The 26901-nt window shown below is 35.5% G+C and overlaps 1 protein-coding gene and 1 long non-coding RNA gene across 2 annotated transcripts; one reads left to right on the top strand and one right to left on the bottom strand.

Annotated features, from left to right (window-relative positions):
• The first annotated feature begins 367 nt into the window (after nucleotides 1-367).
• On the top strand, nucleotides 368-2956 carry LOC126723253 (uncharacterized). Its single transcript, XR_007654203.1, has 3 exons — nucleotides 368-950; nucleotides 1562-1615; nucleotides 2660-2956. It is a non-coding gene; the product is annotated as an uncharacterized LOC126723253 (long non-coding RNA).
• Nucleotides 2957-24762: 21806 nt separating this feature from the next.
• LOC126722337 (zinc finger BED domain-containing protein RICESLEEPER 2-like) lies at nucleotides 24763-26103 on the bottom strand. Its single transcript, XM_050425487.1, has one exon. The coding sequence runs from the start codon at nucleotides 26101-26103 to the stop codon at nucleotides 24763-24765; it is 1341 nt and encodes a 446-aa protein (XP_050281444.1).
• Between the last annotated feature and the right edge of the window lie 798 nt (nucleotides 26104-26901).

The raw sequence follows: 26901 nt of genomic DNA, 5'->3' as shown, positions 1-26901 counted from the left end.
AAAAAATATATATATATATTTTTTTTAATTCAGGAAAATTGATAGAATAAACTTAAACCGTAGAGTCCTTAATTGAAGAAAAGGAAGTTAAGACTACTTTTTTTTGGCTGAATAAAGTTAAGAGTACTTTAAATAGGTTGTGGTAAACCTTCAATTTTTTTTTTTTTTTTTTCATTTTAAAATGAGGTGGTTTATTCACTTCATTCCAATCCCTTCATTTCTTATTTAAATCCTAGCCTTTAGTGAGATTCCATCAATCCTGTCTTTAAAAGCCGTGGGTAATGGGTAAAGCGGGAAAGTGAACCGTAGAACCTCACTTCAGCCACGAGCATTGAAAAAGAGAAAAAACTAAAAACAGAAGGAGAGATGGAGGATGAGATCGAACACTTTAGCCATAAGCATCATTTACGACTAAAGAATAAGAAAGTCCTATGGATTTAATGCACATTGCGCTGCATGTTCGGGTTATCTCTCTGGCGTCTTCTATTCTTGCAACGATTGTCGGTATTATCTTCATACAGAATGTGCCAAGTTGGAGGGTGAGATCGAACACTCGCACCATCCATTTCAATCTCTAAAGCTGCAGGCTATTGTAGATGATGGGGATTTCTATTGCAATGTGTGTCATAAGTTGTAGCATTCCGTGAGTTTAAAAAAAAAAAAAAAAAAAAAGTCAGAATTTTGTGGACCACAAATGCCCCCACCTAACCCCACTACCCATCATTCTCATCCACTCAATTTCACCCACATCTCCTCTCTCTTTTGGCTGGCTCTCTCCTTTCTTTCTTTCTTTCTTTCATTTTCTCTCTTTTCTTTTCATTTTGCTGAAACACATACACACTCACCCGCCAACCTCTACTCCAAAATATACTATCTCACCATCATTTTTCCAGCAAGATCACTGGAAAAATACTTAGGAACTCCAAAGCATCTTCATTATTTTATTTGAGGTAAAAGTTCAAATCTTTTTTTTTTTATGAGTATTATGTTCTTGTTTGAGGTTATTTTACTCAAGGTTTAATAATGTTATTCATGTGATTTAAGAGCTTTGGAAATGATATTCATGTGTTTATATGTATGGATTTTGGTCTTGGTGGATGTATTTGATGAGTGAGTTCATGACTTTTAAAATGATGGTTATCTAAGGCTTGTTGTGGTGAAAATTTAGAGGTTTTGAGTTATAATATGTGATAGATGATGAATATAATTTTTATTGATTATTTGGAGCTAGTTAAAGATTTAAATTGTTTGTCTTGGAGAAAATTATGATTTTGGTGTCATGGGTCACTTGATGATGTTATAAAAATCTTGTGGGAAGCACTTGTAAAGTGTGGAGGTTTTGATGTTAGATATGACACCTTGAAAGATTTATGAGTATAAATGGGAGTCTATGCCTTGCAAATTAAAGTGTTTTGAGAAATTTTGGAAGTAGAATACATTACATGTGAGGTTGAATACTAGGCTTGCCTAATTGAGTTCTTACTTGGCAATTCCTAATTTGTAGTTAGATACAATTTCAAGCTTTGTGCTCATTGTGATAGATTTGCTTGACATTGTTTAGGTTCTAGCTAATCTCCTCTTGGAGCTTGGAGAATTAGGATTTTGCGGTTACGAGGTAAGTAGCTTTTTAATGGGTATTTTTGGAAAATAACCATATCTTATAAATATTGTTTTTGAGTCAAACACATTTTGGAAAATGATATATATGGATATATGCTTTCTTAAAAGTATTGTGTTGTGACCCTTACTATATATGAAAAATGCATCATATTTGATATTACATTTGGGGAAATGCATGAATTGTTGATATGGAAAAATGAGCATCTTTTATTTAATTTTTGATAAGAAAATCATTGATTTTATGGTGTATTGAAAAGTTAAAGATGTTTATCTTGTCTTGTATTATTTGAGAAATTGTTAGAAAATCTTTTGACAAGAATGAAGTTTGAAAACCTTACAAACTTTGTAGAAGTTAGATTATTTAAGGTTTTCTGAAACTATTTGGATATGAACTATGTGTTTCAAAGTAAGGTAACCTGTGAGTTTATGTGATTTTAGCCCTATGCCATGTGTGATTTCCCGGTGATCACCCGATTTGGTTTCCGTAGTCTTTGTGACAATGGAATCAAATCTAGGTCAGTGCCCTTTCACTTTGGATGACGCGTTCTTCCCTGTTGTCCATGGGGGGAAGAGGTTCCTTGATTGTGTGTGGGTGAGGCTGCTGTCCATGGGGCCAAAAGACCACATGCAAGAGAGGTCCTATTTAACGCGCTCTCTCTGCTGCCCATGGGGGGAGAGAAAAACCTTGAGGGTATGGGTGAGGCTGCTGTCCATGGAGCCAAGAGTCTGCATACCAGAGAGGATAATATCATGCCAGTTGTGAATGGGTGGATCCCCTGACCGGTCTATATGGTAGTGTGGTAGATTTGTGATAATTTATCTTATGTTAGATATTATGGTTTTAGAAATTATATTGTTGATACTCACAGATTATGGTATATAGTTTCAAGGTATTTACTTTGAAAAACTTTGTGCTTCATTATGTAATCATTCTTGTTATATTATTATTATTGAAGATGAAACTTACATTTCCCCCACCCCCATTATTGTGCTACTTACTAGGCTTTGTCTCATTCTATTATTTTTATAAACTTTTCAGAGTAGGCAACAATCTTTTGAGACAGCTTTTTTTAGTGGCTAATAGTAGTTAGACTAACTACTGATGGAGGCTGAATTTTTGTAATGGATATATTAGATGTTGTACATCTTAGACTAGGTTTGACTCATTCTTTTGTATATTATAGTGGTTATGACTGTATTTCCACTGATGGGACAAGCTGTTGTTATGTAATAGTTTTATTCAAACCTCTATTCTTTTGTGGCCTATGGTCCTTGTAATTAATGCTTAGAGCTCTGACTTACTTTGAAAGTATATTCTATGGGATTATTATGATAATTCTTGTTGTTGGCACTTGATAAAAATTTGGTGGATTGAATTGTCCAAAAGGAAAAATTTACAGGTACTTGAGACGTCTCTCTCATGCTTTGGACCCTTTGGGGTTTGGGGCGTGACATAAGTATTGTCGGGGCTTCAGCTACCGTTGCACCGACTGTGATTTCGAAATGGATCTTTTATGTTCACTCGAATCAGAGACTCAGTTACCAATTCTCGACCACAAGCTAAAGCTACAGATTGGTGATACTGACACTGAACCATCCTTTTTTTGCGATTTCTGTCATACTAGATGTTACAGTCATCGAGGACGGAGCTTACATTGTGAAGAGGATTGTAATTTCAAGATCGATCTTGACTGTGCTCGAATGTTTATGAACTCGTCCAAGCCCATTCAACATGCCAGCCACGAACATTGGTTGATATATGATTATTGTATAAAAGCTAGGGAAAGAAAGTATTGTGCAGCGTGCAGAAAAGTGTGCCACGGTGCTACCTATTGTTGCAAGCCATGTTATTTCTTCCTTCACAAATCATGCGCCAAGTATCCGACAGAAATCAATCTTTCCTTGCATTCAGATCATCCTCTTATGCTAAGCACTAGGAAAGAGAGGGAACGCTGCGATTTCTGCAACCTTACATGCCAAGCCTTAACCTTCCGCTGTGACTTGTGCAATTTCAAGATTGATTATTTATGCGCCCTTATGCTCATTGAACTCCCTGAACTTGAAGAGATTGATCATTTCAGCCACCCCCATTCCTTGAACTTCCGCAAAGGCTTTCGCTTTCCCATAGTCAGTTTCAAGACTGATTGTATGTTTGATAATGCTACCTGCTATGCGTGCAGGGAAGTATTCTCCCATTTTCCATTCTACACTTGCTCTGGTTGTGCTTTCTATCTCCAGGAATCATGCACTGTAGATCTAATCAAACATTATAGAGATTACAAGCACATTCCAAACTTTCACAACCATCCATTAGAAATCGTTTACTATGGAAGAGAAATCCCTGGTGTTGTTTGTTGTACTTTATGCCGTGAATGTTGCTTCGGGCCTACCTACGTTTGCTTCCTGAGCAAGTTCTTCCTGCACGAGTCCTGTCTAGAGCTCCTGGGAACAAATACAATCAGTCAAAATTCCTTCCATAAGCATCCACTGATAATCGTTGAAAATAATGATTTTACTAGTTATTTCTCTATGATTAATGATTTTTTAGTTGCTCTGCTTGCGGTGAACCTTGCTTTGAAAAATCCTTTGCTTGCTTGAAATGCAAGTTCTTAATCCACGAATTGTGTCTTCAACTGCCCCATGAGATTCAGCATTTCTTCCACCCATGCCCACTATCTCTACAACAGGAGACTGCTAACTTTACATGCAGAGCCTGTGAAAAAAGTCGCTCCCAGTTTGCATACTGTTGTAATAGATGCCACTTTTTCCTTGATGTTGAATGTTCCCAAAACTACATTCTAAGTTACTACCACCATCACCCCTTGATCCTCTGTAACAAGGAAAGTAATGATCATGTAGTTTCCTGCGATGGATGCAATCAAGTCCTCTCTAGTGAAATATACGGTTGCATCCAATGTGATTTCTATCTCCACAGATCATGTGCTGCACTCCCACGTCAGATTGAACATCCTCTTCACCCAAAGCACACTCTCGGTTTGTTTTTTGATGACAAGTTGTTGTGCAGAGCAGAGTCTCAATTTTAAAATATCTGGATAAGAAGGGGGAAGTGAAATATTTGAGGTACAAGCATTTCTCAATCGCTGATTACATAGGGGAAGAAGTTCGCTGTGGTGTTTGTGAGAAACAAGTTTGTGGTCAATCATATGAGTGCATTAGATGCAAATTCTTCATCCATCAAGATTGTATTGGACCTGTAGAAGAGTTGCAACATCCTTTAAAACCGCATGATAATGATAGTCCAATTGGCGTATCAAGAAAAACTCTTCATAAAAAAAAATTTACATGTGGTGCTTGTTCTTGCAAGAGTTGCTTTGGTTTTTCCTATCGTTGTGAAAAATGCAGCTTTAAGTTGGATGCTAATTGCGCCTCATTAAAGCCTTCGATAAAGTATAAAGATCACAAGCATCTCCTTACTTTCTTCGAGAAAGTGTATCATGACCCTCAGTGTGAAGTTTGCAAATCTTGCTCTCCTGATGTCTCGTATTTGCGATGTGTAGAGTGTGACTTCAATGTCCATCTCTTGTGTACTCCACTGCCGAGTACCATTAAGCATAAATGTCATATCGATCCCCTTTACCTTAGAGATTATTTTGTGGAAGATGATTCAGGTGAGTACTATTGTGATGCTTGTGAGAACAGGAGAACTCCGTGGGAATGTGTTTATCGCTGTGCAGGGTGCGATAACTACGTGGCACATATGAATTGTGTGATTGATGAGGTACGTCCAAATTCACTATCTTATTATATGAATTCATTTTTCTTTAATATAATTCATTATTTTTGGGGTTTTATTTTTTTTGGGTCTTTTTAACCTGATATAAAATGAAAACAGCCTATAGATTCATACCATTCAATATTGGATAGTGTGTAATTTACCTTGGGTGCGGCTTCTGTTTTTTTTTTTTTTTTTTAATGGAAGGGTGCGACTTCTGTTGTTTTGATACTGAATTATGAAAGTTACAACATTCTTTACCAATTTTCGCAAAATTCATTTTAAAAGATAGATATTGACAGGTTGTGCATATTAAAATTAAGGTCTACCATTGAAGTACACAAAAGAAATCCATTAAAGATGAACTAAGCCAAAAAAGAACCTTTCTTTCTTCTAATAGGTAGATATGAACATAAAACCTACTTTAACATGCTCTTACTATTTCATCACTAACCAATCATACTCTTACTATTTCATCACTAACCAATTAACAAGAGTCAGAAGTATTTATGAAAACAATGATTTCCATAAAGGGCAATAAATAATTGTTAATGATGTTTTTTTGTAGTGGGCATAGTTGTGAGTATAGTATGAATGTATGATCCACAGTACCTATTGTATGACATTTATAGCGTCAAATGAAAAAAATGTATTGCATCATAGACACATATCTATTATGCTTATGAATCATATGACACATACATCAAGGGTTAAAGGTTTCAATTTTGACCCTTTGATAGACCTTACATTCCTTGATATGCATCTTGAGCTCATTTTTCATCTCTTTCTAGCAGAAATCACTACAACAAAATGTATTTTTAGTGATGAAAATTAGTGAGGAAATATTTTTCGTCACTAAAAATACAGCTTTAGTGACGAAATATGAATTTTGTCAATAATAATGAAAAAAATTATAACATTTAGTGACGAAAAATAAACTTCGTTGCTATTGTGATTGGAAAAATGGACACAAGCAAAGGGAAACTTTGGCGCGAGTTTAATTAATCTATAGTGACGAAATATTTCGTCGCTAAAAGTTGAAATTTTTAGTGACGAAATATTTCGTCACTGTAGGTATTGCTGTGGATAGTATTAGTGACGAAAATCATTTCGTCACTATAAGGAAGAATTAGCGACAAAAAATATTCGTCACTAAAAATAATAATAGTATTGCACTTCCATGTTTTTAGAGGCGAAATCACAATTCTCACTAAAAGTATGCTTTAGCGATGAAATATGAATTTGGTCTCTAAAAATCTTAACAAAGCCTAGGTCTTTAGTGACGAAACAGAAATTCGTCGCTAAAACCTTAACAGGCCACTACCTTTTGTGACGAAAACGAAGAAATAGCGACGAACCAATTCCTCGCTAAAGCCAGTATAAATTTTGGGAGTGTTTTATTTACTTCCTATTTTCTCATAAGCCTTTAGTCCTTCGTTCCCAAAAGAACCAAACCCACCCCAATCCCAAAAGAAACCAAGCGACGGTTCTTAAGAACCCAATCCATCACCGATAATCGTCGCCAATAAAACCTGTTTCGTCGTCAATAACCCACTTGAACCATCGCCGATACGAATAATTCACAACGATCTGAGCATCGACGACGCTTCGATTTCTTTGAATCGGTGACATCACTAATAACCGTCATCGATAAAACCTGAACCGTTGCCGATATGAACGATTCGCAACGATCTGAGCATAGGCGACGCTTCAATTTCTTCGAATTGGTGACGTCATCGATAACCGTCACCGATAAAACCTGAACCGTCCCCAATACGAATGATTCGCAACGATCTAAGCATCAACGACACTTCAATTTCTCCGAATCAGTGACGTCACCGATAATCGTCGTCGATAAAACCTGAACCGTCGTCGATACGAATGATTCACAACGATTTGAGCATCGACGACGCTTCAATTTCTCTGAATCGATGATGTCGTCGATAACCATCACTGATAAAACCTGAACTGTCGCCCATACGAACGATTCGCAACGAACTGAGCATCGACAATGCTTTGATTTCTCCGAATCAGCGACGCTTCGATTTCTCCGCATCGGCGACGCTTTGCCTTCCTCCGCGCTGGTGACGCTTCGATTCCTCCACATTGGCGACGCTTCGCCTTCCTTTGCACCGGCAACACTTTGCCTCCCCCTTGCTCCAGTGACCGTACGTCTCATTTCTCATCAGTCATTTTCTAGGTAACCAAAGACAGTGTCTTTATGCATCAGAAATGAATTTCTAACTTAAATTTACTTTAGGTTAGCTGAAAATTTTGTGTGCGTAGCTTATGTTTTCACAATAGGTTAAGTAATTGTTTTGATTTTGCTCATTGTTGATTTGATTTTCCACTGCAATTCCCCATTTCTTTCTGTAACTCTCACATAATCCTATTCTATGTTGTAGGTTTTGCATTTTACATTTCATATTGTTGTTATCACACACTCATCAAATAGTACTATCAGTGCTTTGGTCTTAGAAATCAAATTATAACGTTAGCAAGCTAAGTCATAGAGAATATTTTTATTGTTTTGTTTTTGTTTTTGTTTTTGTTTTTGTTTTTGGTTTTATGTTTTTGTGTGTGTATGTGTATGCACGTTTTGTTCGCAATGATAGATCTCAATAAGTGAAGAATTTGAATACCAATGCTGAATTATAACGTTTGTTTTTGTTTTTGTGTTTGTGATTTGTGTGTTTGTTGTATGTGTGTGCATGTTTTGTGCGCAAAGATAGATCTCAACAACTGAAGAATTTGAATACCAATTTTTTTTTTTTTTTTTTTTTTTTTTTTTTATGTTTTTGTTTTCACACAGGCACAATCATCAGGTAGTGCTATTAGTGCTTTGATCTTGTAAATCAAATTATAACGTTAGCAAGCTGAGTAATAGAGACTATTTTTAATATTTTGTTTTTGTGTTTTTGTTTTCATGTGTGTGTGTGTTTTGTGCGCGGACATGGATCTCAATAAGTGAAGAATTTAAATACCAATGCTGATTTTTTTTTTTCTTATGATTGAATTACTTATTTTGTGTACAATAGGTGACAAGCCCTTGGATCATGAAGCCAACTTAAAATTAGTTCCTATCCATATTGTCACCGATGCATCTCAACTTCTTGCTGAATTTTTGGAGCCATCACTCAAAAATCAGTTAGTCATTGGTTTTGATTGTGACGGTGTCGACCTTTGTCGTAATGGAACTCTCTGTATCATGCAGGTAAAATGAATTTGTTTTACTGTTTAATTCAGATGGTATTATCATACTCTGTATAATGAATTATATGTGCATATATATCGTTCACATTGAGATTGCTACTAGTAGTCTCTTGACATGCATTATGTGTGTGTTTAGATGTTGGTTTTTCTCTTTATATATGTGTCTATATGTGCGTGGGTTCTAATTTTATGGAATTTGAATTTTAAATTTCTCAATTTACCTTTATATCCTTAATTTTCCTTATTGTTAATTAATCATTAGAAGTTCTATTAACAGCTTGCATTTTTGGATGCTATATATCTGGTTGATGCCAGTCAGGGTGGAGAGATGCTTATGAGAGCCTGTAAGCCTGCACTTGAGTCTACTTACATCACAAAAGTTGTTCCCGATTGCAAACGAGATAGTGAGGTCTCTAATTGATTTGCATACTTGCATCTGAGCATGTGTCAATAAACCTCTCATTAAAGATATTATTTTCATTCCTTAATTTATTCTTATTTTGTAGGCTTTGTATTTTCAATTTGGCATCATGTTGAACAATGTGGTGGATACCCAAGTGAGTAGTTATTTCTTGCCAAAATATCATTGACTTCTTTTATCAGTCATCTAGATTCCTTGTTATAAGTTGATGAGCTATTAAATTTCCAGCTTAGGACATATATATAACTTGATTTAGATAACCTCCAAAAAAAGTATATCTAACTGGAAAAAAAAAAAGAGGTAACTGGAGAATTTTTCCATAGAGAGGAAGGAATTTGCCCCCTTTAGCACTCCATAGCTTTTGTTTGCCTAGTTAGTTTGTGGAGCAAAAGGCATAATTTGAACCTTACTCATTGACATGCTTACTTCATGATGATGGTAATGTTTCTGTGATTCCAATAGTTGGAATTAGAGGTATGGACAAGACCACACTTGCCCAGATATTGTATAATGATCAAATGGTCAAAAGCAATTTTCATCACAAAGTATGGGTATGCGTGTCAGAAGATTTTAATGCTAAAAGATTGGCAAAAGAAATCTTTAAATGTCATTCCATGAGTTTTACTTGTCTAATCCATTTATCTTATTCAGAATAGTAACATTGTTCATTTCTTATATGGTTTCTTGCGCTCTTCTAATTTTGTTTTGTTTTAGATTTTTTATTTAATTTTTGTTACTATTCTGTTACTATCATTTGTGGGAGTACAAGTTCATAATCATAAAGGTAAGATTATTCATGGGTCTTTTTATGTTTTGCTTTTCTGTACTCCCTTTGGTTGTTATGTATTTGTTATTGGTTTTGTTTGTGCTTAAGCTTAAGTACTGAGCTAATTTTGGTTGCGATATATATATATATATATATATTGATGGGTTATCCATTTCTTAGCAAACTAAAAGTTTTTTTTTTTTTTCCTCTTTTGTATGTGGGCTAAAGCTAACTAAAAGTTATCTTTCTTTTATCTTCAACTCTCTTTCTCTTTTGTGGCTAAAGAAATTGTGAGAAACAAGGTGAAGAACACAAGTTAACTTTGGACTTTTTCTGAAAGTTGTAAACTTAGCTTGGTTCATAAAATTTTTTGGTTAGTACTTTATTTGCTTTCTACAACTTATACTTTAGGAGTTGTGATTTTAATTTATTGGTGTGGTTACTCTTAATGCATTGTTAGAAATGTTTCTTATAACATAGTTAATGTTTTTACTTTATGATTTTAATGAATTATTGTTTTTCTATTTGTCCAGATTTCTTATTGGTGGCTTTTAGGGGATTTACTTTTGGTATTACTTGAAGACATATGAGGACATCTTCCGTTACTTCTAAAATAGGGTTTAGGTAGAGTTATTGTATGTATTGCAAACAATTATTGTATGGAAGGAGTTTGAATTGGATACTTTTTTTTATTTTTTACTTGTGGAATGTATGGATCTTTTTTTATAAATGTGTTGAAATAAATGTGTCATTCAAATGTGAGGTTTTAATAATGTAATAACAGGTTACAGGTTAATATCAAAGCCATGAAAAAAATAAAAACAGAAAATAAGTTTTCGTGATGAATTTTTTCGTCACAAATATAGCAACAAAAAATTGTTTTAGTGACAAAAATTTTGTCACTAAATATAGCAAAATTTTGTAAGAAATGGTTTTAGTGACGAAAATTTTTGTCACTGAATAGTGTTTTTAGTGAGGAAAACATTTAGTGACGAAACGTTTTCATCACTAAAAGTTTTTAAAATAAAAATCAAATCAGACTTTTAGTGACGAAATTTTTCGTCACCAGGACTTTTAGTGATGGGGCTACAGTGATGAAATGAGTTTCGTCACTAAAAGTCCAATTTCTTCACTAAAGGTCCTTAGTGACGAAAAACTGGACTTTTAGTGACAAATTTTTTCGTCACTGAAAATACATTTTGTTGTAGTGAATCCTGCTTGGCTTTCTCCAAGTATTTTAGGTAACTAGAATGACAAGCCAAAAAGCTATTGTGATGTAGGACAAATTAGAGATTTTTCTAGCGTTTAGTTGTGGTGGGTTTAGGATTAGGAAAGAAGAAGAATTAAAGAGAAGTTAGGGCTATTTAGGGCTATGTGAACAGTCCTCGTGAACAGCATATAAAGACTCTTACTTGTACTAGTAGTAATAAGATTCCTACTAGTATTAGGACTACTAATAAAACCTAATAAATACTAACTTCGATCAAAGTGAATAAACCAAAGATACTTCGAATACCTTAGAAGATTCTAGACTCAACTAAATAACCAAAATACCTTTAATTAGCAGGAATTGCAAAAATTACAGATTTGCCCCTCAATATAAAACTAACCATAACTAATAAAATAAAAACCCAAATTAAAAACTATTTTAACCCTAAAAGACTCATACTTCGACCATTAAAAGGGCATGACTTTCACTTCAATTGGACTTCACACAAGGACCCAATAGCGAATTTGCAAAGTAATAGCATATTAATCTTCCATGACTTCATCATACTCCTCCGGTTAGAAGAAACTCAACCTCGAGTTTTAAAGTGTTGAAGTATAAGAACCTTCAAACTTGAAATTTGCACCAACTCTTCAATCACCTTTGGAATCACCAGGAAAAAAAAAGAATCTTTCCTTCGCATCGTATCATAAATTCATTTGGAATGATGAAATCAATAACCAAAGGAATATCCAACTTGAAACCCTTCTTGAATTGATCTATGGTAGTAACATCAACATCTTCCTTCATCTTGAATTTTCCATGATCAATCTTATGCTTGTCTTGCTCCTTTGTGATCTTCTGCAAGAACACCAATATCTTTCTTGGTATCAACTTTCCCATGATCAAACTTATTCTCATCTCGCTCCATCTCTTCAACTCCCTTTTGTGAAACTATAGCTCTTTGTTTTGGAGTTTCAACAGCATCCTTAAGCTTGACCTTTTGTTTTTGCCTTTACTGTTCTAGTTGTTCTACACTCATGGGCTTTAACACAATTTGTGAATTATTGAACATAAATTTATATTCATTGACCTTTTCAATATGATACACATCTCGGTCATAAAAGCCAAGGGCGACCTAATAAAATATGAGTCACTTTCATAGGAATAACATCACACCATATATAATCATTAATTATATTACCCACAAGAAATAGAAACCAAGCATCATTTCCTTACTAGAATAAAGGTGCTATTTATCCACGCTACCTTGTATGGTCTAAGATGTGGTTCTATTGGTAGCTTCAACATTTCAACAGTAGCTTCAGAAAGAACATTCATCTCACTACCACCATCAATAATAAGCATTCGACTCTTAGCTTCACAACGCACTATGGTCCTAAATGTTGAAGTTTGCTTCCAATCCTCCTCTTGCTTGGGAATAGCTCGAATATGCCCAACAACTAAAAGAAGAGATGTATCTTCTTCTTCTTCGAGATCACCATCTTCGTGCATCAACATGATCCTAGATGATAAGTTTTGTCAAGTGGCTGAAGAAGATTTTGGCAAAGGACTTGTGATTTTAGGGTTAGGAAAGAAGAAGAATTAGAGAGAAGCTAGGGCTGTTTAAGGGCTATGTGAGAAGAAGAAGAATTAGAGGAGACGTTAGGGTTGTTTAATGTCTGTGTGAACAGTATCCATGAACAGTAACCTTAGAAAGAAAGAATGAAGAGAAAATAAAGAGAAGAGAAAAGGAGAAAAAAACAACAAAGGTCAACGTGCCTGTCGCTCAAAACACTTAATTCTTATTAATCAATGCATTCTATTTTCTTTGAATACATAGGGCACAATATATATATATATATATATATATACTCTTACTTGTACTAGTAGTAATAGGATTCCTACTAGTATTAGGACTATTAATAAAACCTAATAAATACTAACTTGGACCAAAAGTAAATAAACCTAAGATACTTAGAATACTTTAGAAGATTCTAGACTCAACTAAATTTCTAAAATACTCTTAATTCACAGGAACTACAAAAATTATAGATTTTCCCCTTAATATAAAACTGACCATAACTAATAAAATAAAAACCCAAATTAAAAATTGTTTTAATCCTAAAAGACTCATACTTAAACCATTAAAAGGTTCAATTGGACTTCACATGAGGACCTAATGGTGAACTTGCAAAGTAATACCATATTTTTATCTTCCATGACTCCATCATATTGTGAACATAGTTTTGAAAGATAAATTAGCACAAGATACACTCTACCCTTGTAGAGTATGAGACCATTCTGCAGTGTAAACCACATCGAGTTATTGCCACCTTTCTACAAAATGCCAAGAATCGCCTGGATATTGTCATCCATCTCATAACTACAGAATGCCCATTCACAATAGCTATTAGAGCCAATAATTCCTTCTCATAGTAGACAAATGAATAGTTGTGGGAGGCAACTGATTTATGTTCTTTCATCAAGATAGCTTCCAGCCCCATACCTAATGAATCACACTCTATGGTCAAAGGCTTTGAAAAGATCAAGTTAAGCCGAAATTGGTGGGTTGGCTCTTGGCTACTGCTGTGTTTGAGTTTGATGAAGGCTTCCTGAGCCTTTTCATTTCAAAGGAAGGCATCTTTCTAATGCAAATAAGGGGGTGCAATATGGCCATACCCTTTAATAAATTCCCTACAATAGCCTTGAGGCTTAAGAAACCCCTCAATGTGTCAACAGATATTTTGAATTGGCCTTTGCAGCATAGCTGCAATCTTCTTAGGGTCAGTTTTAACCCATTGACCCTAGATCAAATGACCTAAGTACAACCCTCTAAACGGAAAATTTGCATTTTGACTTTTTTGCATACAACTGATGTTTCTGCAGTACCTCTAGCATAGCTCTTAAGTGCTGCAAATGATCCTCAAGAGACTTGCTAAAAACTAATATATCATCAAAGAATACTTTTTTTTTTTTTGGATCAGTATCATCAAAGAATACTAATACTAGATAAAAATAATGAATAAAGGCTCTCAGTTGGTTTAATAAATAAAAGGGGAAAAATCATAAACCATTAGATGAATAAATATAAATTAAAGTAAAATATAAACGAAAAAGAAGGAGACGAATTATGTAACTCTACCGTTAGAGAGGATGTTGAGGAGATGACACATTGGAGAGACTTCAATTAAGTAGCTAATAAAATATATTGAGGCATCACTTAACTCAAAAGCTTAAGTGTATAGGTTTTGGCTAAATTGTATTATTTTAATCACTCACACTTATCATTATTATCTAATGTGGGATTTCACTCACACATATGTACCTAATAATCTCTCCTGTACTTGTGAGTCATTGCTTCTTTGTGGTCTAGGAACAAGTCCTATTAGCTCCCCCCTGCTTATTGGATTGCCCTAATGAGAATGGACTATGTAAGAGATTGAGAGTACCGGATGGAAGTGTAGAGAGATTGAAGATAGTTATTGTGAGACTATGAGAACACCTGCACTAAGCATGTGTTTGGTTGTGTTTGGTAACCAAGGAAAAAGGGGGTGGATTTTAGTGGAGTCTTAGTTTCTCCTTGTGCTCACAAAAAATGAATCTCCCCGATTTAGGGAGAAAATGTGGGAGGAAAGGGTGTAGATGGGAAATCACTCATCTACCTCTTTTCCATCCTTACCATGTACATGTTAATATATATATAATATTAAAAAAAAATCAAACAATATATATATATATATATATAATTAAAAAAATCAAACAATAGTTTTTTTTTTCTTTCCCTTTGTTTGTTAGATGCTTTTTTATATCTGTGTTAGTTTGTAAGTTTATAATAATTCAAAAAGCTATTTTTAATAAACTGTTAAAAAATTAGTTCTTATTATTTTATTGTAAAAGAATGGGTCTTCTTAGTTGGGACATAATAGAAAATTCAGACAAACAAACTTTTTCATCATCTTATTTTTCTTTTCAACCAAACAAAAATGTTCAATTATTCTACTTTTCCATCTTCTCAACCAAAAATACATGATGAAAAACTAAATTTTTTTATCCTCCTAACATATTTCATCCTCCCACTTTTCCATTTTCGTAACCTACCAAACCAAAAGTGATGAGGAGGTCAATCAGTTTCCTTTAGCCTTCATTTGGGAGGAGGGAAATGAATGGAATAAAAATGAATGAAAATAATAATTTTAGAATATTCTTCCCTTGTTTGAGACTTTTAATGGTGGGAATGAAAAGTTCATTCACTTGTTTAAGAGTTTAGGAAGGAGAGAATGGAAAGGGTAGGAGGAATACTTATTGTTCTTTTTTATCTTAAAACCTCAAATTTTCATTCTTCCAAAATTTGTGAAAAATTGGTGGTAATGGAATCAGATTTAATGAATTTTTTTTTACTAAAACTCACAAAATACCCCTATATATTTAGCCATTTATTTTAGAATAGGGGTCTAATAATAATATTATCATAAAATGATTACATTCCATTCATTTCCCTTACTTAAATACATTTCATTTCATTCCATTCATTTCCATTCTTTTATGATCATTCCATTACATTACATACCATTTCATTCCCTTATTATGATCACCCAAACGAAGCCCTAGGGAACTAACCCTTACAAAAATAGCATTGGGTCCATCTTTTAATTTATATGTTATAAAAAAAATAAATAAAAAATAAAAAAAAATCTAGGACCACAATTTTTATCACACTTTTTCCTACAAATATCCTATATGGTTGATTATAAGTGGTAGGTTACTGTGAAAGTTACAAGTAGTTAGTCACAACTAGGCCTGTCCACGGGTCGGGTCGGTTCGGGTTTGGGCCTGAACTGAACTCGACCCGTTTGAATCGGGTGGATGAATCTTAGACCCATATCCGACCGAATAGTCGGGTTGGATCCGGCGCTTCGGGTCACCGGATGGGCGGGTCGGAGTTGTCGGTTAGGCGGGTTGGGCCATTAATATGGGCCCAGTTTTTGAACTTTTATGAAATTTTTGTTGGTAAAATTTTATCAGCCCTTTTAGCCCACTTTTAGCCCAAATTAAGGATTGGCAGTTTTAAAAATTATTTGGGTGTCATAATTTTTAAACTTTCCATATAAAACAGATTGGGCCTCCGTTTTCCCTATTTTTTTTTTAAAAAAAATGGGGCTTTCAACTAAACTAAAATTAAGCAACTTCACTTCCATATATATTGGGCCTTCAGAACAAAAACTTCCTGGAAAAATAACCTCACCAAAGGTCACAAAATAAGCCAATTTCTACCACCTGTTAAGCATTAAATATCCTAAACAAAATACCCCACAACAACACAAAATAAACCTATTTTTACAACATCCGTTCAGCCTCCACACATGGACCACAAAAACTAAACTCATCAATATATACAAAGAGCACAACACAAGTAACACACAAAATCCTATTTTCACCACCTGTGACTTGTTAAACAGCCACATTGACTACCTAAAAATTACCACAACAAATAACCTGGACAAAATAGCAAAACAATACACAAAACGTGTATTTCCATTCCAACAACCACACAACAAGTGATTAATTATAAGGCAATAAAATCAATGTTTCCACAATGCAGTAAATCATAAGGCAACAACCTTGCTGGCTATACAATGTTTCCAGCAATATAATTAATTACAAATTATAAAATACCACAGGTATTTCAAAAAAAAAAATATCTTTTCCCAAACATTAAATGACAAATTCTCAAGCTTATAACTAATAGAAAAGAAAACCTATATGATTCCTATGATTTCTTTCCTATAAGCATTAAGACTAGTATTGTTAGAAAAGCAATTTACAAAAAAGCTTCCAAAATGTTCCCAAAAGGTTCTGCCTCCTTTACAAAATAAGTGATTCCACCTACAAAAGACAAAAAAATATTTAACAAATAATACATTACTACCAAATACAAGACCAAATATAAAGGGCAGCAAGCCAGCAAGCTTATAACAGTAAGAGGCCAAAGGCAGTAACATACCAAGTCAGTTATCAATCTTCAACACTAATTATGGGTCGTTTGCCTAAGCTAGAACCCAATTTGGAGCTGGTACTTGCTGATGCACTTGATGATGACTGTTGATTTAAAACTAGAAAAGAAAAGGAAATAAATACAACATATTAAATTTTGTTTGAACATAAGACATAGACTATAGGTTCTAGAATTTAAACATATTACCTAAATCATGAAATTCCTCCTCCAATGCCTCAACCTCATCCCTTGATTGGCGATGAGAAATTGGTACTGTGGCTTGAAGCCAATTTTGTGCACATACAAGGTTTTGAACCATGAGAGGGGAGAGAGAACTTCGAAATGGATCAACAATGCGGCCTCCGGTGCTGAATGCTGACTCAGATGCAATAGTCGAAACTGGTACAGCCAGCACATCCTTAGCCACTTTGGACAACATTGGGTACCTACTAGAATTGTCCTTCCACCACCCCAACACCTCAAAATTCACATCCCTTCTACCATCACAATTTTCAGCTAAATACTTGTCAACCTCATTACTACAACCTATAGATTGTGACAGTTTTTAGACCCCTTAAAACAATTGAATTAACCCTAGGAAATTAGCCAAGTTGTTACTTTAGTCAAATTAACACGTCTAGGTTAACACAAATATATCATATCATGCATAGCAGCGGAAAATAAATAAGACAATGATATGATCACCCAGGAAACCAAATCGGTAAAAACCTAGGGAGGATTTGACCTAGCTATCCTCAAGGTAAACTTGAATCCACTATCAGAAAGAATCGAAGTTCATACAAAAGGACTTACAAGCACCCCCGCTCGACTTCCTAATGCTACCAACCAGTAGAACTTACTGACACGACCACGTGCAAGCTCCGAATCCACGGACTCCTTCTTTCTTGGATTCCCACCAGCTACAAGCACCCCCGCTTGTGTATTCTTTAAGCTTTAATGGCAGCAACTGTTTTGATCATCAAGGTTTAGAGAATAACTCCTCCTTGAAAACCCTAAGTTTGTGTAAAGGAAAGCTCCTCTAGATCTCACAAGAGATTTACACAAACCGCAATATGAGCAACACTAAAATGTGGCTAGGGTTTGCCTTTTATACTTAGGACAAATAAGAAACCCTAAAAATGTTTTAAAACAACTAGGGCTGAGTTGAAAAATTCTGCAGAAAAGCAATCTGCCCGACGTTCGATCGGTCGAGCCTAAGCTTCGATCAATCAAGCCAGGCCGAAAGCCACACTGCTTTCTGCTTTACACTCTATTCCAACTTTACATTGACATACAACTTTGAGCTAGCTTTAAACACTTCTAAACACATTGTTTTGATCATGGTTTGCCAACAATACAAATTAGAGTTCTAAATACATAGAGTCCTACACTTTAGAACCTAACAAACTCCTCCTTTGGTAATCTGTGACAAAACACAACATATAAGCTCAAAGTTTACAACATGAAAAGCCCTTTACAAAATAATGCTCATAAACAAAAAATTCAATCCTAACTACTATCCATCAGTTGCAAATGTAGACAGCAGCTCAATTGAATCAACCTGTATATTTCCTGAAACACTAAACAAAAAGCATAACCGCATGTGTGGAAATAATACAAGTAAACAAAATAACTTCTTGATTTCAAACAACACACAAATAAAGACATATATCAATGAATAACTCATAAATATAAATCAATAAGCAATTTGAAACAAGAAATAAATAAAGTACCAACAAAAACATAAAAACTCCCCCTAACATGAATATCCCATCAAAAACAAGGTAAGAGCTAAAAATGTTAAGTACACAATGAAGCACCTAGATACAATCTAAAACTCCACAAGCTCCAACCAAAAACAAAAAATCTCCCCCTGAAAGTAAAAACTCTACAAGTACTCCCCCTTTTTGTGACGGAATGCCAAAGGGCAAACAAGAAATCCATCATCAAAAGGGAGGTGGTCTAAACTGCGCCAACTCCGCACGCAAAGCACGGATCTCATCAAGTACGTCCACCAAAATCTGTCCTTGAGCCGCCTGAATGGTCAAGACATGATCCAACGTGCGACGAATGTCGGAATCATCCGTAGCAGTTGGTGGAGGAACAGCAGCATCAGCATCAGCAGCAGCACCTGAAGGCTTAGCAGCAACTATACCTGTAGAAGAGGGAGGAGGGGGAACACTACTAGATGACCCACCTTTAGGACGAGAAGGAGGAACTCTCAACTGAGCAGCCCTCTGACGAAGAAAGGTGGCACCTATAGGAGCTATCACATGAACAAGCTCACCTGACGGAAAACCATCTAGACCCAAATAGAGCAGAATCCTATGAATGAAAATAGGATGAATCAGGGCATGCCCTACGGCAGAACTCATATGAACCTCGTTCAAAGAACGAAGGAACAAGTGAGGAAAACTGATAGACGCTCCAGAAGCAAAGGCGTACAAAAACACACATCGCTCTAAAGGGATGGTGTGGAAGTGAGAGATAGGCCACAAGGAATGACACACAATCTTAAAGAAGAGATAGGCAGTCTTGGTAAGCTCAGCGGACGTGATCCGAGGATTAAAACCCCACTGGATAGATGACCCAGTGATGTAAGACATGACTACATCTAAAGAGGGTGACTCATCATAGGGATAGACAGCATCCCGAACTACCGGCACCCCAAGAGCCTCAGCCACCACCCGAGGGGTAATGGTGAACTCTACACCTCGTATCCAACTCCTAACAAGGGTGTTGGAATCATAGATGTGGCAAGAGAGATTCGAATAGAACTCTCTAATCAGGGCGGTCGGAGATGGATGATCTATCTGTACGAGAGGCAACCAACCCCTAGACTCAAAATTAACCCTAATGGCCGAATCAAGCGCATCTAACACAACAGCTCGCTCAGACCAGATCTTACGCCTACAGTTCAAGGTGTCATAGGCTTCTCTACACTTATCATTCTTAAACAGCTCTACTCTAGGTGGAGACTCAGAGGAAGTGGAAGTGGTCCTATTAGCTCTAGTTTTCCTAGGCATGGTGCTAAGATAAGGATCAAAACACAGAGCAAAAGAACAGAAACCACAAAACCAAAACCAAAGTCAGACTGCAAGTTAGCACAAAAACAAAAAAAATAGAAACAAAATCTATATGATGCATGAACAATTTTAAATGTCATGATGCATGTGCTAGTGCAGTGAATTGAGTCAAAAAGATTCAAATTACAAAATTGGCTTGCACATAAAGGTTTTTAACACAAAAACCCCAAATTAAAGAAACCACTTGATCAATTTTAAAAAAAAATTGATGAATTGATCATTACACATGATAGAATAACAACAATAATTACCAATTACATCAATTGGAGAAGCCAATTTCATCAATTTAAGCCAATTTGACAAAATCCCCAATTCGGATCAAATTCAAAACCCTAGAATTTTCAATTTTTCAAAAACCACCAAATTGATCAAATTAAACTATAGGGAACATCAATATAACATCATGGCACAAAAACCCATTGATCAATTACACAAGAATTGGCTTGAATCATCAAAAACCCCAATAATTTTGAAGATGGCGAAAATACCCATGAGAATGCATGAAAACAAGAAATAAACTTGAAAAAGAAGGGCAAAAGGGTCTTACCGGCTTCTAGGGACAAAAACCTTGCAAAAATCTTGAAGGAAAACGACAAAAATTGATGGTGGAGCCAAGAGCCAACGCGGAGAGAGAGAGGAACTTGAAAAAGTTTGAATAGTGACTTTGAAAAAGTCCTATTCTGCCTTTTTAAAAAACCAGATACACGAGTTTCGATCGGTCGAAAATCAACCTCGACCGGTCGAAACAGACAGAGGCTCCCTCTCTCAAAAAATTTAAAATTTTAAAATTTTCGATCGGTCGAAAAACAGAATGGACCGATCGAATCAGGCAGAGGCTCACCAAATTTTTATGGAAAAACATAATTTTTGAAAAACAAATTGATTTGACTCAAAGCATTAAAATTTAAGACAAAAAATGCATGAGTATGAGATGATATGATTTTCCAAACAAGAATTTTAAGCCCAATATTCCCAAAAACAAAATTTTGCATTCTCCACAAATTTTCAAGCAACAAATTTAGTTTGCACATACTTCAAGGTGATTGCAAAAACTTGGTTGGTCAGACCATAAACACACACAATAACATGTACAATGTTTAGCAACGAGTAACTCATGTAGTGTGTGCGACTAGCAAAGACATGAGATACATGTGAGGTGATATGTGAATAGCAATCAATCACAAAGTCTACAAAATTCATCACAAAGAATTTAAAAGAGACTATCACCTAAAGAGTTACATCATATAACCCCCACATCTCCTAGATCATAAGCTTGCAATCATGTAAGTTTCTTGTATTTATACCTCATAATATACATTCCAATTTTAAGTTTATGTGAGTTTGGCATCAAGCCTAATAGTACACACCAATTAGATTTTAAGAATTAAGCACTTTTACCGAGGCTTTACCTTATGTTCTTTTTGTGCATGTGCTACACTTTCTCGAGCACAAAATCTTATGATATGCACTAAGGTGTTCATGATTGGCTAGTGAACAGTGGTGAGATGGTTATTTATGCCTTTCTCTAAAAGTTCAAGTCCAACATTTAAAAACATGTGACTTCACGATTAAAACATAGTAATCAAAAACCATACACATCTTTCCCACACAACATGCACTACAAATCTTCAACTAGTAGAGTGCAATAATATAAGTTCATTAAAGCTAAACAAGGTACAAAAAAACATGTTATGTGAAAATAAATTGACCAACCTTGTTCTCAAAAACCAAGAAGAATAGTGCAAAAACAAAATGTGCTTCCTTTTTCCCCCCCCCCCCCTTTTTTTTTTTTTAATAAAAATAAAAACACCTAGAATGAAATGCATGAATGTTATGCTATGCAAATCCTAGAGACAAAAAAAAAAAAAAAAAAAAAAAAAAACCAACCAAAGAACAATGGTCACAAAGGGTAGAGTAATAAAGCACAAGAACCATGTCAGAAAGACTCAGTTAGGACGAGTCTTTTGCATCCAAAACTTTTTAGATGCACCACGAGCATTGGAGTTCTTATTCACTTGAGAATGATTTCCAACTCCAGGATTAGAATAAAGGTTTAAAACCTTTACCAAATCACCAATAAGTACCATAGGATCAAGTGCTTGAGGCACAGGTATTTTTGGTTTGTTTGCTCTCTTTACAGCTTGCAGCTTGTAGCAATTTGGACGTATGTGTCCAGTCTTTTCATAAAAATGACAAACCCAAGCAGGTTTATCATGTGTCTTGTCCTTAGATAGGGTAGGCTTCTTAGGCTTAGATTCTTTCAAATCAACTCTAATCTTCCTAGATGATGAACCTTCTAAGGGTTTAGCAATCTCACTCACAGGGGGTTTGACAGTTTCACTCACTATCTCACTCACTGAAGGTTCAGAAGAAGAAGATGAAGGAACAAACTTAGTGCAATGGGGAGCGGACACACAGATGCTATCAACATAACCTAAACCAGTTTTGTCAGAAGATGACTTTTGAACACTTAGCAATTGATCAAGTTTAGAACTAGCAGATCTAGCAACAGATAAATCAAGTTCTAAAGATATAACTTTATCAAGCAACAGCATGTTTTCAGTTTTCACATTGTTCAAAAGGTCATTAGCATCAAACAATTTAACAAGCAAATTTTTCTTTTCAAGCTCAAGAGATTCAATTTTCTTTAGGCCAAGTTCAACATTCATAGCATCCTTTGCAGCAACTTTGCAAAGTTTGTTATAGGCCTCTTGAAGATCTGCATCTTCAGAGAGTTCCCCATCAGAAGGGTTCTCTTCAATAGATATGCTCTCATCAACTACAGCAGTAGCAGTGAAAGCAATGAAGTTTCCATCCTCATCACAATCAGAATCATGATCAGAAACTTCACCATCACTAAGGGTTACAGCCATAGCCTTACCCATAGACTTCAAATAGGTTGGACATTCAGATTTCAAGTGTCCATACCCTTGACATCCAAAACATTGAGAGCCCAAAGAATTATTGGAAGATTGACCTACTCTTTCTCTAGGTTTATCATTGTTATTAACCTTAGTGGGATCATACTTCCTAAAATTTCTAGATTCAGCAGTGTTTGTGCCTCTTGCCTTTCTATTGTTATTCCTGAGAAAATTTCTAAAATTCTTGGCAAGATAGGCAATCTCTGTAGCAGAGAGCTCATCATCAAATCCACCACTATCAACATCATCAACTGACTTAAGAGCCATTGATTTGGATTTGGAAGTTTTGGGTAGATCCAACTCATAGGATTGAAGAAATCCTACAAGCTCATCAACAGGGATGGAGTCCACATCCTTGCTTTCAGTAATGGCAGTCACCTTGGGTCTAAAGTCCTCAATCAAAGATCTAAGAATCTTCCTAACAATTTTAGGTTGATCATAGATTTCACCCAAGTTAAAAGCAGAATTAACAATATCATTCAGTTTTGCATAGAATTCATCAAAAGATTCATCATCAGACATCCTAATGCATTCAAATTTAGAAGTCAATTGCTGCAATTTATTTATTTTGACAGCCTTTGTGCCTTCATGCACAGTCTGGAGGATATTCCAAGCAGTATGAGCGATCTCAACATTTGAGATTCTCTTAAATTCCTCCATAGAAACAGCATTAAAGATTGCATTCATAGCCTTGCTATTAAACGAAGCTACTTCTTTCTGAGAAGTTTGCCACCCACTAATAGGAGTAGTGGGCTTCTCCCATCCATATTCAACGGAGTTCCACACCCTCTCATCAATGGATTTCAGGAAGGCTTTCATCCTTACTTTCCAGTAAGCATAATTATTCCCATCAAAGTGAGGAGGAATAACTAGAGAGTGTCCGTGTTCCATGACAACAGGGGTCAAGGATCAGCTCAAAGATCAAAGGATCAAAAACAAAAGAGCTACCCGCTCTGATACCACTTGACAGTTTTTAGACCCCTTAAAACAATTGAATTTTCCCTAGGAAATTAGCCAAGTTGTTACTTTAGTCAAATTAACATGTCTAGGTTAACACAAATATATCATATCATGCATAGCAGCGGAAAATAAATAAGACAATGATATGATCACCCAGGAAACCAAACCGGTAAAAACCTGGGGAGGATTTGACCTAACTATCCTCAAGGTAAACTTGAATCCACTATCAGAAAGAATCGAAGTTCATACAAAAGGACTTACAAGCACCCCCGCTCGACTTCCTAATGCTACCAACCAATAGAACTTACTGACACAACCACGTGCAAGCTCCGAATCCACGGACTCCTTCTTTCTTGGATTCCCACCAGCTACAAGCACCCCCACTTGTGTATTCTTTAAGCTTTAATGGCAGCAACTGTTTTGATCATCAAGGTTTAGAGAATATCTCCTCTTTGAAAACCCTAAGTTTGTGTAAAGGAAAGTTCCTCTAGATCTCACAAGAGATTTACATAAACCGCAATATGAGCAACACTAAAACGTGGCTAGGGTTCGCCTTTTATACTTAGGACAAATAAGAAACCCTAAAAACGTTTTAAAACAACTAGGGCTGAGTTGGAAAATTCTGCAGAAAAGCAATCTGCCCGACGTTCGATCAGTCGAGCCTAAGCTTCGATCGATCGAGCCAGGCCGAAAGCCACACTGCTTTTTACTTTACACTCGATTCCAACTTTATATTGACATACAACTTTGAGCTAGCTTTAAACACTTCTAAACACATTGTTTTGATCATGGTTTGTCAACAATACAAATTAGAGTTCTAAATACATAGAGTCCTACACTTTAGAACCTAACAGATTGCTCAGCTTCTAAGAAAAGCTCATATCGAGAGTGAACCATCACATATGGATCACTTGCATCACCTACCATTGGTGTCCTCTCACCCCCACTTGGTTCTTGCACATTTGGGGAATTAACAGAACAGAAAAAAGTATACGACTTCATCAAAAGAGCTTTCACCTTATCAACCATCACATTCCCCACTTCATTCCCATAAATTTCAGAAAAAGAGAACTTCAAAAACCTCAATTTTTTTCGTGGATCAAGAACAACAGCCACATACAAAAGAGGATTAATTTTATCACCTTCCCCCCAGTACTTCTCAAATTTAGTTTGCATGTTTGTGGCTGTGTTTTTCAAGAGGGTGTTTTGGGATTTAACTAAATGAGAAATACTCTCTTGAATAACAAAGATCTCATCAAAAAAGGCATTTGAGGTCACATACAAAGAGCCAGAGAACTTCTTTGTTGCATTGTAAAAAAGCCTCAAGAAAGTCACAAATGCCCTACAATTTTGGAAATCACTCATACAAGGAGATCCCAAACCACCACTATCTTCCTTGCTCCTAAAATATGATGAATAACCATCATCTTCAAAGTCCATCCTAAGGAATACTTTCTCAAATTTTTCAGCAGTTTCTAACATAAGGTATGTTGAGTTCCACCTAGTAGGTACATCTAAACAAAGAAGACTCTTGGACTCCATACCTAACCTCTCCATAAAATTCCTAAAGGTTTGATTTTTATTGGGTGAGGACTTCACATACCTCACAGCTTCACGCACCCTAGCAACAGATGCATCAATTTCTTTCAAACCCTCCCCAACAATGAGATTTAGGATATGGGCACAACACCTCATTTGCATTAACTCATTTCCTAAAACTGTCCCATTCCAATCTTTTGTTACCCTTTGTAAAAATTTAATTGTGGTTAAATTGGAACTAGCATCATCCACTGTCAAAGTGAATATGTCATCAATACCCCACTCACGCAAATACATCTCAATCTTCCTACCTATAGTCTCCCCCTTATGATCTTCAACTTGACAAAAATTTAAAATTCTCTTATGCAACTTCCAAGCATCATCAATAAAGTGACATGTAAGACACATATAATTCAAATTTTGTAGAGAAGTCCATGTGTCCGTAGTAAGACACACCCTACAACCCTTTAAGGATTTCCTTAGCTTCTCTCTCTCACAATTATAAATTCCAATCACATCTCTAGCCACAGTTTGTCGAGATGAAATATCTTTTAGACGAAGCTTAGGTTGTAAGGTAGTCACATATTTCTTAAACCCATAACCCTCAACACACCTAAAAGGCAACTCATCAATTATTATCATTTCAGTTAGTGCCTTTCTAGAAGCCTCAACAGAAAAAGTTGTAGACACAAGTTGAACCCTTCATCTCCATCATTTTTGGGTTCAAAAGCTAAGGTTTTCTGCCCTTTATCTTCTTTATTAGGGTTCTTAGGACAGATTGTCACATGAGCTAACAAATTACTAGTACCACAACTCTTACTATCAACCAGATATGATTTTTTACAATAATTACATACAGCCATAGAGACACCCTCGTCTACCTTTACTTTTTCAAAATGATTCCAAGCTAAAGACTTTTTCCTACCACTACCAGTACCAGTCTTACTCACTACACTAGGTGGAACTAGGGGCAACTCACCATCAGTAGCTTCAACTTGGGTTGCAGTAGCAGCCTCTTGGGTGGCAGTGGCAGTAGCACCATCCGCTTGGGTGGCAGTAGCACCACCCCCTTGTGTAGAAACAAAGGGAGCATTAGTGGAGGAATCGATGACCTAAAAAATCAAACATAGAAATTAGCAAACTAACAAATAATAATAATAATCAAACAAACCAAAAAGGAAAATCTTTGATGCTTCAATCTAGATAACAGCATTCTACATAAAACTCTTATATATATATATATATATATATATATATTCTTTGCTAAATCAGTTCAAGTTATACTTAATATAAATTATAATATTTAATTAATCTGAACATCTTTATATCTTTTTTATATATATAATTTGATAGTTTAGGAAGAATGATTTGAACTCTAGATGTCTCACTTTAAAATATCACGAAGTATACCAACTAAACTTCAAAGTTCTCAACATTTTT

The sequence above is a fragment of the Quercus robur genome, chromosome 4 (genome assembly GCF_932294415.1).
Source record: "Quercus robur chromosome 4, dhQueRobu3.1, whole genome shotgun sequence".
In the NCBI taxonomy this organism is placed as follows: Eukaryota; Viridiplantae; Streptophyta; class Magnoliopsida; order Fagales; family Fagaceae; genus Quercus; species Quercus robur.
The sequence above is the reverse complement of the archived record's forward strand: the minus strand, read 5'-3'. Positions and strand labels throughout refer to the sequence as shown.